This window comes from Pogona vitticeps, chromosome 3 (assembly GCF_051106095.1).
Source record: "Pogona vitticeps strain Pit_001003342236 chromosome 3, PviZW2.1, whole genome shotgun sequence".
NCBI lineage: Eukaryota > Metazoa > Chordata > Lepidosauria > Squamata > Agamidae > Pogona > Pogona vitticeps.
In genome coordinates this window covers 227,034,297-227,051,184 of record NC_135785.1, presented here as the reverse complement: position 1 = coordinate 227,051,184, position 16,888 = coordinate 227,034,297, and the positions used below count along the sequence as shown (strand labels likewise).

The 16,888-nt window shown below is 41.6% G+C and overlaps 1 protein-coding gene across 6 annotated transcripts in view; it reads right to left on the bottom strand.

The window, feature by feature from the left end:
- Positions 1-15,571, bottom strand: part of CBLB (Cbl proto-oncogene B) — a 94,193-nt gene extending 78,622 nt beyond the window's left edge. For 3 of the 6 annotated variants that reach the window (XM_072993897.2, XM_020809848.3, XM_078389911.1), the window contains exons 1-3: positions 14,864-15,571; positions 14,202-14,376; positions 6,908-7,158 (exon numbers count right to left, since the gene is read on the bottom strand). In XM_072993897.2, coding sequence (XP_072849998.2) covers positions 6,908-7,158; positions 14,202-14,369 — 419 coding nt within the window. In that variant the 5' untranslated portion in view covers positions 14,370-14,376; positions 14,864-15,571. The remainder of the gene's footprint in view (positions 1-6,907; positions 7,159-14,201; positions 14,377-14,863) is intronic. The other 3 variants (XM_072993895.2, XM_020809846.3, XM_078389910.1) reach the window with 1 other exon arrangement.
- Positions 15,572-16,888: the final 1,317 nt, after the last annotated feature.

Below are 16,888 nucleotides of genomic sequence, written 5' to 3'. Positions count from 1 at the left end.
TACAATATAGAGTTCTTTATTTAATACAAAACAGCCTCCTGAGTATTATTCATAAGTGCTAGTGTTTGGTGATGGGCGGTTACTAAAAAGGGGAACTTCCAGCTAATTCTGCCCAACCGGCTGGCACTTCTTGCTGTGCATTTTTGAGGAATTCAAACGAGTTTCCATAGCTCTCAACATGATGCACCTCGCCTAAACAAAAAAGGCACTTTGCCTGACCATCCGATAGCGCAGACCTGGGCAAAGTGCAGCCCGAAGGCCACATAAGGCCTGTAAGCTGCTATTGTCCATTCCGCCAGTCGTTGCTCCAATACGGTGTTCAAGCACTTGTTCAAGCCCAAGACAGAATGGATTTCTCTCACTGAACAAATTGAAAATCAAAACCATTTAGTTTCTGTCTAAAGTTGATCAGTTGCTTATCTTTAACATACCACAAAAAACCTATTTAGTATTTGTGATGATTAACAAGTTTAAAATAAAAACAATCATAACATCACTGTTTCATTTTATTTTTAAGTAAAGTTGGTTCAGCCTCCAAACACAGTTCAGATTTTTCAAGTGGCCCCCTATAGAAATTAATTGCTCATCCCTGTGATAGTGGGACCTTGTTATTGCAAATCACGCAGTGTTTGAACAAGCCCAAAGGGGGCATGAACAATAAAGAGAAGAAAAAAATGAAGGGAGGGAGGGAGGGGGAGGAGAGTGTGACAGCCGGAGGCCGAGGCACAGAGGAGAAAAACTAAAAACAGTATATGTAACTTTGATTACTAAGAGAAAAGGATTTTTTTAAAAAGTTCAGCAGTAAAAATTGACTTGTTTCACTTTCAAACTCACATAAGAGGCTCTTCAACGTGGCGGTTGAAATAAACTGAAGGGAGAGTCCTGGCGCGAAGGTACTTATACAGAGGGGAGGGCTCTATTCTAATGTCTTTTTGCTACCGTAGAAGCTCTAGAATATTCCGAAGAGGCTCCGCACAGGTGCAGATCACCCACAGTGTGATTCACAGAGGCCACAAAGAACTAAAATTTAACAAATATATTTCAGTTTCAAACAGCAATGTAATTCTAAGCATGGTTGTTGTGGGTTTTTCGGGCTCTTTGGCCGTGTTCTGAAGGTTGTTCTTCCTAACGTTTCACCAGTCTCTGTGGCCGGCATCTTCAGAGGGCAGCACAACAACCATTAGATCCCGGCCGTGAAAGCCTTCACGAATACTGTAATTAATTCTATGCATATCTACTGGAACGTTTCATAATGTCCATATATTGCCCTGCAGTCTATGTATTTCAGATTATAACATAAATAATCTTCCCTTCATGATACCCACTGGTACATATATCCATGTCATGTTGCACAGCATGTAACATAAAACCATAAGTATGTTCACCTGTGTTCTGTTGTGACATTTCCTCCATGTCTGTGGCACATGCACATTTTACCTAAACACAGACTATCCACAGTGAAATGGCATTACAAGGATGACTCAAACAACATTCTCCTGTCTCTGGGTGAAACATAAGATGGCCCTCTAATGAACCACCTTAAGTCTCACAAACTGGTGCTAGCAGGCATACCCTTTTACTATGATAACTATTATTGTGTGCAACTACTTATCATACTGGGTTCTTTAATTTAGAAAGCATTTATGCACTGTTTTAAACACTGACCAGAATCTTACTGGAAAATACCATATATGCTAAGGGAAATCTTACTGGAAAATACCACATGTGCTCCTCGTGGCCCCTGCCTGATTCCCCAAACACAGAGCACACAAAGGCAAACTAATACTCCTTTTTACCCACTGCCACCTGTTGATCACTAAATCAACATTACTTATGGAAGGATGAAGATGCAGGTCCAAACTTCACTGTCTTTTAAATAAAACTTGTTTATTGATTACAGATGTTTGATTATTAACCATAGGTAACTTCTACAGGTTCATTGATTATCAGTCTCAACCTTCTATTTGTTATACAGTTCTTATTTACTCTTCACTATAATCACACCTCAGATCTCCCAAATACCACACTCTTATCTCCCTCTCCACTCCGACTCACTGACTGACCCTCTGCCTCTGCCTCTTTATTACATATATCTCGGCTCCGCCTCTAGTAACATTAGCCTGCAACACAGATATGCATGACTACTTAACATAATAAGGTGAACGCTACACTGTGCAACTGGCTTTTTTGTCAGTTTCTAGCTATCATGCATTGGGTGGGCAATCAAGAATGTGGCCTGGGTATGTCTGAGCACATGAGAGCGAGTCAGACTATATTCATAAGTTCCATAATTATGGGTTTATGCTGCACAAAGCCAACAGCATTTTAGTTGTTTACTTTTGTACAAAGACACAGAAATCAGAAAAATCTCACAGTAAAACAGTAAAGTATTTCATACATATTTCCAAACTCTCCTTTCTCAAAAGCAAAAGATCCTTCCAATTTTTCGTCCAGTTATTAACATTCTGTGAGGGGGTAAAGATGTGCACCCATAATGAGCCATCTGACCCCAGCCCACAAGTAGCACGCAGCCAGGAGGAAGGTGAATGGCTTCAGTATCAGGCCAGCTGAAGAGATATAGGCGAGACAGCTGGAGGAAGCAGAGTCAAGGTGAATAGACGACCAGAATTGGGAAGACAAGGGGTCACCACCTATCTTGGAAGAAGAGGATGTATTGGAGGATGCCAGAAGCTCACCAGGTTTATTGGCTTGTGGCAGAAACCAGGCATCAGAGACACCAGCGACATGCTTGGACAAGACTACAGCCTCCATGCCACACAACTCTGCAGGCAAGTGAGGGAAGAGACCAAGACAGACAAGCTGCACAGACTGAATTATTTTGCTCTTTTATAAAAGTCTTCTCTCAAAGGGCTATGCTCCAGACCTAAGCTTTCTCCTCTTTCCTGTCTTCTAGAACCTGGACTCTGGGTGAATTCCAGTGAGACTAACTGGGCCCCGTAGCTTAGAAACTGTATCTTACAAAATGCTTTCAGGGGGGTTGTGGGTCACCTCATGTGTGTTGTAAAAGGTTCCCCTTGACATTTTTAGTCCAGTCGTGTCCGACTCTAGGGCGTGGTGCTCATTCCCATCTCCAAGTCGTAGAGCCATCGTTTGTCCGTAGACAGTTTACGTGGTCATGTGGCCAGTGCTACTAGACATGGAATGCCATTACCTTCTCACTGTGGTGGTACCTATTTATCTACTCGCATTTACATGCTTTCGAACTGCTAGGTTGGCAGGAGCTGGGACAAGCAACAGGAGCTCACTCTGTCGCGTGGATCGATCTTACGACTGCTGGTCTTCTGACTTTGCAGCACAGAGGCTTCTGCAGTTTAACCCACAGCGTCACCACATCCCGACCATGTGTGCTGTAGCGCTTAACCAATACAGTGGTGCCTCGCTTAACGATTGCCTCGTTTAGCGATGAATCCGCATAACGATGTGTTTTTTTAGAAAATAATATGCATCGCATAACGATGTTTCCTATGGGCGATTTTCGCTTAGCGAAGTTTGGGACCATGCTTCGCATAACGAATGCGATTTTAGGTCCCCTGCTTCACTTAACGATGTTTTTTTTTTCAATTAAAAAAGTGTCTTAGAAGGGTCAAAAACTGTTCTAAATGCTTGGATTCGTTAGAGGACCCCTTACGTCATGTGCAAACCTGATTTGGCTTTGATCTGACTTTTCGTTAATTTTTTGTGAATTTTTTTTTTTTGGCCCATAGGAACCAATGGACCTGTCAAAATCTGACAGCTCCATGCTTTCCTATGGGGGAGAAAACAATTTACAAAAAATTAACGAAAGTTCAGATCAAAGCCAAATCAGGTTTGCACACAACTTAGGAGGTCCTCTAACGAACCCAAGAATTTAGAACAGTTGCTGAGTCTTCATTAATTTTTTGTGAATTTTTTCTTCCCCCATAGGAAATAATGGAGCTGTCAGATTTTGACAGCTGTCAAAAGTTGGGGGGAAAAAATTCACCATAAATTAATGAAAAGTCAGATCAAAGCCAAATTAACTTTTGCATCCGTTTTAGAGGGTGCAGAAGCTAATCCAAGCATTTAAAAACATTTTTGACCCTTGTATGACACATTTAAAATTGCAAAAATTGACTTCGCAAAGCCATTAAAATGTATTGAGTCAGCTTCAATACATTCCAATGGAGGATACATTGCTTCGCTTAGCGATGTTTCCTATGGGTTTTTTCGCTTAACGACGGCAATCCGTTCCAATTGGAACGGATTAACCGGTTTCCAATGCATTCCTATGGGAAATGGTGTTTCGCATAGCGATGGTTTCACATAGCGATGTGTTTTTTTTTTGGAACCAATTAACATCGCATAGCGATGTTAATTGGCTCCAAAAAAAACCACATCGCTATGCGAGGCACCACTGTAATTTCTTCCTTGACCTTTCAGAGCATGATATTAAAATTAACAAGTATGTATGTGTACGTATGAGAAACAGACACCCTTTGTTGGGCAAAAAAGCCTTTACTATCTGAGAAGGGAAGATTGTGACTATTCTTTACAAAAGAAAAGAAAAGCCAAGATAAAGCTATAATTGCTGTTGCTTCAACAAGAAAGGGATTTTAAATATGAAGCATCACTTTTAGATAGCTTAAAGAAAGGGGGGGGAGAAAAAGAAAAAAAATCCCCTGTACAACAAACCCCCAGAAGAGGGAAACAAAAACAAATGATCCACCTCTTCTGCAGCAAGCGCAAGGAAAGCTTTGTGCCAGTTTCTGAGGGGGATCTTCTCTGTGTGAAGGTTTTGCCTCTCCCTAGATACTACAATGTCCTTCCACCCCTAGGCCCATTTTTGAAGTCCTTTGCCTTCTCTTCTTCCTACCTTTAGCCTCCCACAGCCTGTTCCCTCCCCAGTTGTGAAGTGGTGGTGAAGTCAGCAGCAGGACCAGTACGAGAGTGAAATACAGCAGTATTGAGGGTATCGCCATGTTGGAAAACAATGACAATGCAAATGTGGTGGTGGTGTTGCAGGTTACTTGGCTACTATAAAAGGGCGTCACAACTCAAAAAAGGTTGGAAACCACTGAGTTACTGTATTTTTCACTCCATAAGACGCACCTCTCCATAAGACACACCAAATTTTTAGGAGAAGAAAACAGGGAAAAAAATCTGTTTTCTTCTCCTAAAAATTTGGTGAGCCTTATGGAGAGGTCCGTCTTATGGAACACAACCTAGGACCCTTTGGAGGCTCATCCAGCCCCCCCCCAGGAGGCCAGAGGGGGCGAAACTGCCACCTTCTGGGAGTCTTCTGAAGCTTCCCAAGCCTCAAGAGTCCCAGAAGGTGGCGATTTCACCCCCACTGGCCCCGTTGGGGGTGGGGGAAGCCTCCCAAGTGTCCTGGAAGGCAGACTCGGACCCTTGGGAGGCTCCCCCACCCCCATGGGGCCAAAGGGAGCAAAATCACCACCTTCAGGACTCTTCTGAGGCTTCCCAAGCCTCAGAAGAGTCCCAGAAGGTGGCAATTTCACCCCCGCTAGCCCCGTGGGGGGTGGGGAAAGCCTCCCAAGGGTCCTGGAAGGCTCACTCAGACCCTTGTGAAATTGTTACCTTCAGGGACTCTTCTGAAGCTTGCCAAGCCTCAAAAGAGTCCCAGAAGGTGACGATTTCGCTCCCGCTGGCCCTGTGGGGGGTGGGTGGAGCTTCGCAAGGGTCCTGGAAGGCTCACTCGGACCCTTGCAACGCTCCCCCACCCCTCCACAGGGCCAGCGCAGGCGAAATCGGCAGCTTCCAGGACCTTTTGTGATGCTTGAAAGTCTCACAAAAGGTCCTGGAAGGTCACAATTTCGCCCCCGCTGGCCCCATGGGGGGTGGGGGAGCGTCGCAAGGGTCCTGGAAGACTCACTCAGACCCTTGGGAGGCTCCCCCCACGGGGCCAGTGGGGGCGAAATCGCCACCTTTGTTCCATAAGACGCAGAGACTCCCTCCCCACTTTTTTTTGGGGGGGGGAAGTGTGTCTTATGGAGCAAAAATACAGTATTAACAGGGAATCCCAGCTCTGCTGGGGCGTACACACACTTTCAAGTAAACAAATCCTAGTTGGCCAGAACATTTCTCCCACAGCTAATATGCCCATGCAGCCTGACAAGATATTTTTATTTTAGCAAACTATTGAGTTAAACATAAAAGCTAGAGGACAAAACTCCAGTAAATGATTTGAAATTTAGCATTTTCAGCAACTGAACTGCTAAGATTATGATTATTCCTGAGATGCAAGAACCCTTAAGTGTACTCTTGCCACTACGACTTATTAATATATAAAACTATAAATGTCCTCAACTCACAGTTCTCAAATTTTGTGGATTTAACATTTATTTATTTCACATAAAAAAGAAATCAACTCCATAGTAGAATTCTGGAAAGATTCTCAAATATCAACAAAGGTTTTAAGTTAACAAAAATCCAATAAATACAATGGTTCCAAGAAATACTTCTAACTCTACTTCATTAAGAATCTTGACGTTATGTTATTCAATTAGATTCACAAATCTAACACCAAATGTGCAATAGCCAGACACATTTGTGGCAATACAAACTATGTCCCACTTTTACATTTCCAAATGTTCTTGTCCACACGCATCATGAATGTCCAACAATTTGCAAACAAATCTGAACAGACACATTTGCATGGCATAGTGCATTAAAAGCTATAAAAATCAATACTTTGGAGAGAATACAATTATTTTAGACTGTCCCTTCATCAACTTATTAGTTGACTATTAGAGAAAAAAGGTCAAAAGAATTACTGATTGATCTGCAGGGTAACCGAATTCACTAGTAGAGAGTAAAAGCTAAGCTGTCAAATAGTTAAGCATCCAAATACTATTGATTATGTTGACAAGGATTAGTCAATCTAAATTGACATCTAAAAAGTTCTTACCTGTCCTGCGACTGTTCCTCATACATCCTCTCTTTTCCTTCTTTAAATAGTCTTATAGCCCTCTTTGATTTTTTCATGAGGCTGTCAATATAGATTTTAAAATATTCATTTTCACTGAGCTGTGAAAGCTTCTGGTTGTCATCGTATTTGCTCAATATAAGTCGCAAATGTTGGTAGGTATCTGGTAAAATGTCAAGTATGTAAGGTGGGCTGTTCTTCAACTGAAGTTTGGGATTCTGACACAGCCTTACCTAGAACCAAAGAAGAATTTACATGCATTTGATAATTAAGTCAACTTTGCATTTTACTTCACAAGAACAGCAGCTGGAGGCAAATATCTAAGCCATGAAGTTAGGAAAACTGTTAACAGTATGGAAAGGGGGAGGGAACAAAATTCAGTTTCTTTTTCAAAGACTTTGAACAACAGATTAAGCCATGGTATACAGAGGTAACAAGGATTCTGTGGTTACTTTGATTTAATCATGCCTCAGTTTCCACACAACTTATTTAAAGAATAAATATTTCAGGCAGTAGACTTCTGATGGTTTTCTAAGCTATACTTTAAGTGTCAATTTTGTAATAATATATTTTTGAAACAGATTTTTAAACTATTTAATCAAATACTTCCTACAATCCAAATGACCTCATACCACATAAATCTGCATTAAAAATAAGCAACAAAAGATCTCATAAAATGCTTACTAATTCTACTAAAGCTTGAACTAATTCAGCTCTTACGAAATAAGATATAGAATGAGGGAATATTTCATTATAGCATTATCAGTTTATGCACTTTTATTGTTGGAGTTTTCTTTTCCAACTATGAAAGGTAAATACTTCTGTAAACAATAATTAAACAATAAATGCTTCCTTAAGGCAACAAAAATGTGTGGAAAAAGTCCTTGGACCTGTTAAAAATATTAACAAGGGGCAAAGACTGTATTCTGTGTACTCAAAACATTTCAGGGAATGGAATGACATAATCTAAACCTGCAAGGACCTTAGCTGAGGTCCCTCCCTCAGATATAATATCATGAGCATGGAGAACACCCAACTATTATTCCACCATGAGAACAAGATTTACATCCCAAAGGAACACAAAAAACATTTCTTTAGACTACTGTACTTGCAACTGTTCTTCCAAATGACTGACTAACTTGAAACCTAGAGATATGTTTCCCAGTCAGCACTGCAGAAGTGTGAATGGACACTCTTGGACTTCATCCAAAAGAACTAAGCAGCAAACTTCAACCTTTTAGATTCTATATTTCATCACTAATATCACAGGAATGCTTCAGAAAACTCCAAAATGTACTCTGAAGTGAAAACATTACACACATTGCTTTAGTACTGTACTTGCTCATATGAATTTCTATTAAAAAATTTAAAAATATCTGGCCTCAATAGCAAGTATTAAAAAAACAAAATGCATGCCTTAATCACAAGTTACAGTATATGCTACTTAACTACAGTCTACCATAGCTGACCAATTATTCTTATTCAACACATCAACAAACAACAGCAATAAATCTCTAAAAGGATTGATGACAAAAATGAAAGCAGGCATCCTTAACATAGGCAACCTGAATTGATCAGTATAATGGTCCCTTAGGTTGAAAAGTAGGGAGGTACCACAAATTGCCTCAAACATCTCCATGTTATTCCATTTAAATTAAGTTGTTGACTTCGCGTAAAGTAGTATAACTGGACACGTAGTCTCTAAAGCAGGGGTCCCCAACCCCTGGGCCACTACAAAAAACAACAACCTTAGAACTCATCCTTACAAACCAGTCTTACTTTTCAAAGGATATTTTGTTCGATATACCAAAATAAACATAATATGATCACTTTTTGCATTTGTCTGTTCTTTACCACAATCATTTAATTATAAACTGCATGAACTGTAGCAGAGAATTAATTTAACTTACTGGTAGAGGAAACAACAGAACAAAGTACAAAACTGTACATTGAGCTTCAGTGTGTGGAGAAAGGATTCAATGTTTTAAATAGAGAACTGTTTGGTCAAGGAAACCATGCTGTGCCTTTAAGGTGCTGATATTATCTGAAGAAATGGGATATGACTTCTGGGAAACTACTAGGGGTCAGTGCTAAACATATTAGAGAGACTAACACTGCTGGTAGGGAGAACAGCAGATGAAAAATAATTCTGCAGTGTTAATTTATTACAAGCAGAGTGCTACATCTACTTCCTGCACTGGGTAACCATGGGAAGAGAAAAGGATAAGGACAGCTAAGTTCCAAGAGAAACACCCATTTCTAATGCCTTGTGCATTCTCTTCTACTCTTCATGGGAACTTTTCTCCAGGAATATAGTACACTGAGAGTGACCCAGTGGTACCCAGATTACCTTTAGTGTCACCTAAAGCAATGGTCCTCAACCTTTTTAACTCCATAGACTGGTTGGGGAAGGTGGGGCAACCTCCCATTCATGTGCATGTGCAAAGGAGTGGGCAAGCACTCGTGCACATGCACGAAGGAGCGGGGGGCGCTTATGCAGGGGGCACTCACGTGCACTCGCAAAGGGGTGGAGGCAGTCTCATGCGCATGCATGAAGGGGCTGTGGGGGGTGGGAGTGCAGGGCGCAAGACAAATTAGGACTATTTCCCTGTTCTCCAAAAAGTACCCCATATTGTTCAGGAGTATAGACATAATGAGTAACTGACTTTTTGGAAAGTTTTCAGCAACCCTCATCACATGCACGTGGTGATGGAGAAATCGAAGCATATGACTTCAAGATCTGTCATGACTTGTTTTCACACATTGTAACACTACTGAGCCAGTTACATATATTATCATGCCCCAAACAACTTAAATCATATCCAGCAGTGACTTTGTGTGCGTGTAATATAGTCTTACAAAAAGCTGTAACACTAAAAAGTTGCTTTGCAAAGTTAAATTCTATGTAGAATGATTCTGACAGGTTGGAGAATGCTCACAGATATTGGAGGGCAGGAGCATAGCTCTGTGACCGAATAAACATTCTAAGCATTATGCTTCAAGCACTTATCATGGTGAAAATTATAAAATACATTTTATGAGATGTATTATGCCACAAAAGAAACTTCACATACTGTAGTAAATTCTTTAATTTACTATGATACACAGTCCACACATAAATAATAATTTATTATAATAATTAAATAATAATTTATTTGGGTATTCTCAAACATCAAAACATTTCCTGATAAGCCCAGAAAGTAACCTCCTCTGTTCCCAGTTTAAGGCAAAATCAGCCAACCTCAATAACCCTATTCTTCCACACTATCATATTGTCCAAGCCAAGGCCTCAGCTGTGAAGTATACACTGTGTAAACCATATTGCTGTAGTGACATTATAGGTTAAAACAGCTCTACATATGGACTTATAAGAGCATTCTAAGTCAGTTGTTGAACTAGAATATATAGCCACCCTAAAGGCCAATCCTATATTCAGTGGCCACTGACGTCCATGCCTCAAGTATCAACAGATGAATTATTAGCATAGGATGTCAAGTGCCACTTCAGAGAATAATCAGTATGAAGTTGTCATCAGTATAAACAAAATGTGCACTATAAACAATAGAACAGTTTTCTATACGAACATGTAAGACTCTACAAAACCTATATATTACGATGTATTTCACCACTATCTCTGCATATCTCCCTAAAATCTATAATTTTCTAATGCATTAGTTTAACTGGGCCAGTATGTTGGGCAAACAGAACTCAGAAGTGACATGAGAGGACTTCAATTCAAGGCTGTAAGCTTAGTGGGGAAAAAGGATTTGGAAACAAAGCCAAAACAAAACCAGAAATATGGTTATTGTACTAGCAAAATAAAAGTGTACCAGAGAAAAACAGCTAGACAGAAATTAAAAAGGTGAAATAAATGAAGTTTCATTTCACAAAAGCCTTTCCAAAGAAAACAGTAGGGATAACATTCAAATCAGAAAGCATTTCAAGTATACTAAACTTCTCTTTAAAATACAGCAAGGTCTGAATATAAATCTACAATGTTTTCCTGAAAATAAGACAGGGTCTTATATTAATTTTTGCTCCAAAAAACACTTTAGGACTTATTTTCAGGGGATGTTTTATTTTCTTCATGTACAACAATCTACATTTATTCAAAAACAGTCGTGCCATCTTCTTCTGGTCGCTGCACAATGGTGGAGGGCAGGGTTTCACTTATCTAGGGCTTATTTTTGGGGTAGGGCTTATATTAAGAGCATCCTGAAAAATCATACTAGGGCTTATTTTCAGGTTAGGTCTTATTTTCAGGGAAACAGGGTAATGTGAAACAAACACACCATAATCCATGCCTGCATTTGTATCCATCAACCAAACACAAGACATTGTAAGAAACATGGCCCATGGGAAACAAATGACTTTTTACCAATCAGGTACTATAAAGATGACACATTAAGAATTTATTTGATGCTAAAATTCAAGAAAAGGCAAGAGAGAATTTAACACTGGGATTGATCAAACAAAATCTGCAGAGGTATTCTTTTAAGTTATGGACAGCACAATTATAGCTACACTTACCCAGAAGTTCTACTGACTCCTCTGGAGAGTTTTTCCAGGGCTCAGTAATATAGCAGATGCTTTTTATGAATAATGCCAAAGATTCAGTCCTTGCATTTCCAGTTACAAGAACCAAGTAGGAAGCGATGTAAAAGGCTTTTGCCTCCAAAACAAAAGATAGCTAATGACATAGCAAACAATGCCAGAAGAGATGGACAACTGGCTTTGACATCATAAGGGGCATATTACTATGTTACTCTCAAGTAAAGTTCCTAAGATTGTCACCCTATGTTCTGCAGCTTGCTCAGTTCTGAAGTCCCTTGTTCACTACCAAGCAAATATGACCCAGAGATGTTACTCCAGAAAACAGCAAGCTTGATAAGAGGACATACAGGCCATCTATGTTCACCTAAAGGAAAATCATTCCAACACTTGGGATGCTTAACCCAAGTAGGTCAACAGTAAGGCATAAGACCCTTTAATCTGAATTACTATCAAGACATACATAGCACAGAAAAACACAAGTTCAAGAGAGGCTTATTATCACACTATGAATCCAATAACATAACTTCTATGTTATACTAGGGGTATATGCAACCCACATCCCACGAATTGCAAACAGCCCTTATTTACAAGTTACGCAGTTCTCATCCACTGTTCTATGCTATAGCAGTTCAGACAGAAAATATTTTCATTTCTAAGCCGGGAAACCATATTGATGAAAGGTAAAAGCAACTTGTACTCATTACAACTTTTAAAACTCTTAAACAGACCTGAACTATGCTCTGTGTGACTGAAACTTGTTGCATCATAAACTTTATTTATTTTTATTTATTTATTTATTTATTGTCATTGTAAGTATATACACAGTATACCCATACAATGAAATTCACAGACACCCAGAGACCAGACACATGCACACACATAAAATTCCCCGAACACTCCCCACCCAGTAAAAAATCCCCCAACACTCCCCACCCACTGAAAATACAAACATCTACACCGCAGGCCAAGTAACACAGTCCAACTAACTATTCACTACTGGTGGTCTTTAAGCTCATTATTAAGTGCAATTATAGCTCTGGGATAAAAACTATTCAGAAAACGTGTGGTCCGAGTCTTAATTGTTCTATATCTTCTGCCAGACGGCAACAGTTCAAAAAAGTTATAAGCAGGATGGGAAGAGTCTCTCAGGATGCTGTGTGACTTCCTCAGACAGTGGGATGTGAAGATGTCATCAAGAGTTGGTAACTGGAGCCCGATGATATTCTGGGCAATTTTAATGGTTCTCTGTAGAGCTTTTATGTCCGCTACAGAGCTACTCCCAAACCATGCCAGAATGCCATAGGTTAGGACATTCTCAATGGTGCTACGAACATCTTACCTCTGAACATACTCACAACTGAACTATACTTTGCACATGAGGAACAGTTATGTCCAGATGGATAAATTACACTTGCATATGGGCACCTGCCACCCAATCTACCCCAGATACAGCTCCTAGGCCAGAAAACAATCCCTGCTATATAATGGCTGAATCACTATTATACTAGGCCCATTTAAAAATAGACCTTACAGAGGAGCTGACTTACCAAATTTATATCCCGCCCAGAGTGGTCGACCAGACCAGATGGGCGGGATATAAATCAAATAAATAAATAAATAATTTGTACTGATTCACAACAGGCTTACTCCAGTTGCAACACACTATTGGACTTTGGACATTAACTGTGATCTCTAAAGTTAAGACTATATAAGTAACTGTAAGGCCTACTTTTGCAAATTAAACATAAATCAAGCCTTATAAGTCCTCCTCATGGAGACATATTTCTAGACAAAAATATATTCTAGCAGTCTTGCAAAAATTGACATTTAGATGCAAAAACTCTGCACAGTTGCATGCTTTAACATTCTCTACAGTACTTATTTCTATGAAGCATGTAGATCAACACCCACACACACTGTAAGCAAAGAATAATGTTTTCCTTAAGAATTTAATGCAAGCTTATGCTGCTACTTCAATTCTGAAGAATTAAAAAGAGAATCACCAAATAAAGCCCATGTCCACTTTTGCACATTTAGTGTTTTTTAAAACCATCATCTTGGCACTTTAGCAATGAAGAATATTTTTCTATATTAAGAAAAGAGATTACAATATCTGTCCTGTGCTGAACAACACACACTCACTTTCTTAATGAAAAATGTAACAAAATAAGTAGTTCTGGTTCACATGTTAGAATATTGCACACGTTATTTCTCTGAGTAAATAATTATTGAAGCACTGTTCGTTAATGTCACCTTATTTTAAAGACCAGTGAACTAATCCTGAAGTTCCATTTGTTCATATAAGTCAAATGAGAAATGTATCCACTCTTCAGACTGAAGCATGCATATGGTTAACATAAAGGTAATTGGAAGCGCTTGTTCACCTTAACTAAAGTTTCATTTTCAAGGAGATGTTGCAATAACCTGACCTTATGTGGAACCACAGGAAAATTCGGTTCATATGAAACAAGCTATGTATTCATAACCTTTTAAATCTCGATTACTTAAAAAACTCATTAAAATGCAGAAATGAGAAAAAGTCCACTTTTTTTCACTTTTTCCATGCTGTGGAAAGCCAAATACAGAAGATCTACTATAAACCTGAAAATATTTACAGCTTCTGTGCAAAGAAATTAATCTGACAGTACAAATTCCCTTGCACATAAGTAAGTACTGTACTCTGAACCGTTTTCTGACACTGGAACACAATATACAGACTCACCACTTTATCCATTAATTTCCAAGTTTTTTCAACAGTCCTGCGATCAGCAGCTGCTTGCTTGGGGGGGCCAACTGCATCCTGAATAGCATCAATGAAGCCTAAAATGCGTCCTTTGCGGGGGTTTCCTCCTCGGCCACCTGGGTTCCGGCCGTTGAGGGAATTGGCCATCTGGGATCTTCACATTGTAAGAAAAAGAAAGAGTGAAGTGTAAGATTGTGAAATTCTTTCTGTCCCCTCATCCAACTAGACCCACACGCCCACAAAGAAGAGTAAGGCACAACATCTTCATTTATTCATCAAAAGCCAAAACTACAGTACAGTGGGAGACCACATCAACTTCCGAGGATGAGCCAGAGCAACCCAACCAATCGTAATCCTTACTGAGAAAAAAGCGATCTTTGATCCAACGTCATACAGAATCCCTGACAGTAATTTAAAACATCTTATGGAAACAGTCTTAATATAACCCTAACACACAATCTTTCCCATCCACCTCTTTAGGAATTCAAGGCAAACATGACGCATAACAGTAAGCGTCACTAAACAAGCACACAGACACGTATGTTAGAACTCATGCCTTTCACACGAAGACTGTCCACAGAAACAAGCGACACCCAACCCTACCGTCTACGATCTTGGAAACAAGCACTGAAAATACGTACAAGTTTGCCACGAGGTGTGTACTAGGCTGGCGTGTACAGATATCCTTGAAATTGAAAAAGGAAAACAATAAAAATCCAAAGCACCGGAAGGGGAAGAAAAAAAAAAGAAATCCGAGGTGATAGATCCGAAGTCTGCGGGCTGAGCAACACCGACCCCCCCGCTTCGTCCGTTCTCGGTCCACCAAGGCTGAAAAGGTCGGAGGTTACCAAAGGAGACCCTGAAGAAATGCCCCCTCCCCCGACGTGTCCTTTCGCCCCCTCTTCGCTCCTCTGCCTCTTCTCTCTCGCTCCTTCCCCTGCCTCGCCTCCAGGCACACGTTATCCCTCTGCAGAGCCCGTCTTATTAAATCCCAGCAGTTTCCCTGGTTCCGGTTGCTTGTTTCTGCGCTCTCCGCGCCTCGCAGGAAAAAAAAACAGCAACAGCCGCGAACGCCGCCGCCGCCTCCGTTACCCGGCACTCCTCCTTTCTCTTCTCCTCAAGGCTCCCGAGCGAGGGCGGCCGAGCCAACGGCGACGGGACTCTTCTCCCCCAAGTCGTTACCGTCGTTGGGGCGCCACAAGGCAACATGGGGGGGGGGATTAATACGCAACGGCGGGCCCGTCGCCGCCGCGGCCGCCGCCGCACCAGCAGCGCTGCTCCCGTCCGCCCATCGCTCCCCTTGTGTGAGGGCGAAGGGGCGTGTGCGGGTGGCGCTGGCGGGGCGGAGCCGGGCCGGGCCAGGCGGCGCTTGGACCCGCCGCCGCCGTCGCCAAACCTTTCCCCTCAGCCGCCGAGGAGTTGCCGTCTTCTCTTTTTCCGAACCCTCTGGGCTCGGGACTCCGCAGGGCGCCTGCGTGCGGAGAAGAAAACGACGCGCACTCCCGCGCTTCTCTCTCTCTCTCTCTGCCCTCCTCCCGGGCCGCTAACGGCAATAAAGTTCACGCTCTCGACATTATCCAATCACACGTGAGCGCGCGCCCGGGGACTGGAGAGGGGGAGGGGGGGATGCAGGGAAACGACGGCGCGGAAAGGACAGGAAAGTCGGCTTAAACTGGGAACAGCAAGACTGGCGAAGAAGTCCCCGGGCTTTCCCTCCCCTCCGTTTTCCCTTTAAACGTGGGGTAGAGAGGGACGAGTTTGTTGGTCCTCCAGTGCCTGACTGATAAGGATAAGGGCCAATAAGAGGGCGGAGAAGAACTTCCGGCTCTGCTCTTCCCCCCCCCTTCTTTGACTGTGATTCATGGGTCAGTCAGAGAAGGGTGGCTGTGGGACGGAGGAATTGACGCGGCCCTTTCTCTAGAAAGCGGGGGGGGGGGAAGAGGAGAAACAGAGTAATAGGTGACGGGAAGCAACTGAGATGAATTCGATCACTTTAGTGATCAGTTAATGGGTTCTGAGCTGTCTGTGACGGATCAAGAAAGATCTTGGTGTGCTGGTGGACAGTTCGATGCAAGTGTCAACCCAGTGTGTGGCGGTAGTGAAGAAGGGCAGTTTCATGCTAGGAATCATTAAAAAGGGGATTGAAAATAACACAATCAGCACTCTAATACCATTGTACAAAACACTAGTAAGGCTGCACCTGGAGTATATTGTACAGTTCTGATTGCTGCACCTCAAAAAAGGCATCATGGAGCTGGAAAAGGTGCAGAAGAGAGACTCAAATGATGACTGGACTGGGGCATCTCACGAGGAAAGGCTACAGCATTTGGGGCTCTTTAGAGAAAAGGTGCCTGAGGGGGAGAAATGATTGAGACGTATAAAATTATGCAGAGAATGGATAGAGGGAAGCTCTTTTGCCTTTCAGGCAATGCAAGAACCAGGGGACATCCACTCAAATGGAGTGTTGGGAGAGTGAGAAAAGACAAAAGAAAATATTTCTTTACCCAGCGTGTTGTTAGTCTGTAGAACTCCTTGCCACAGGACGTGGTGATGGCATCTGGCCTAGATGTCTTTAAAAGGAGATTGGACAGATTTCTGGAGGAAAAGTCCATTGCAGGTTACAAGCCGTGATGGGGATGTATAATATCCAGGCATAGAAGGAAGGT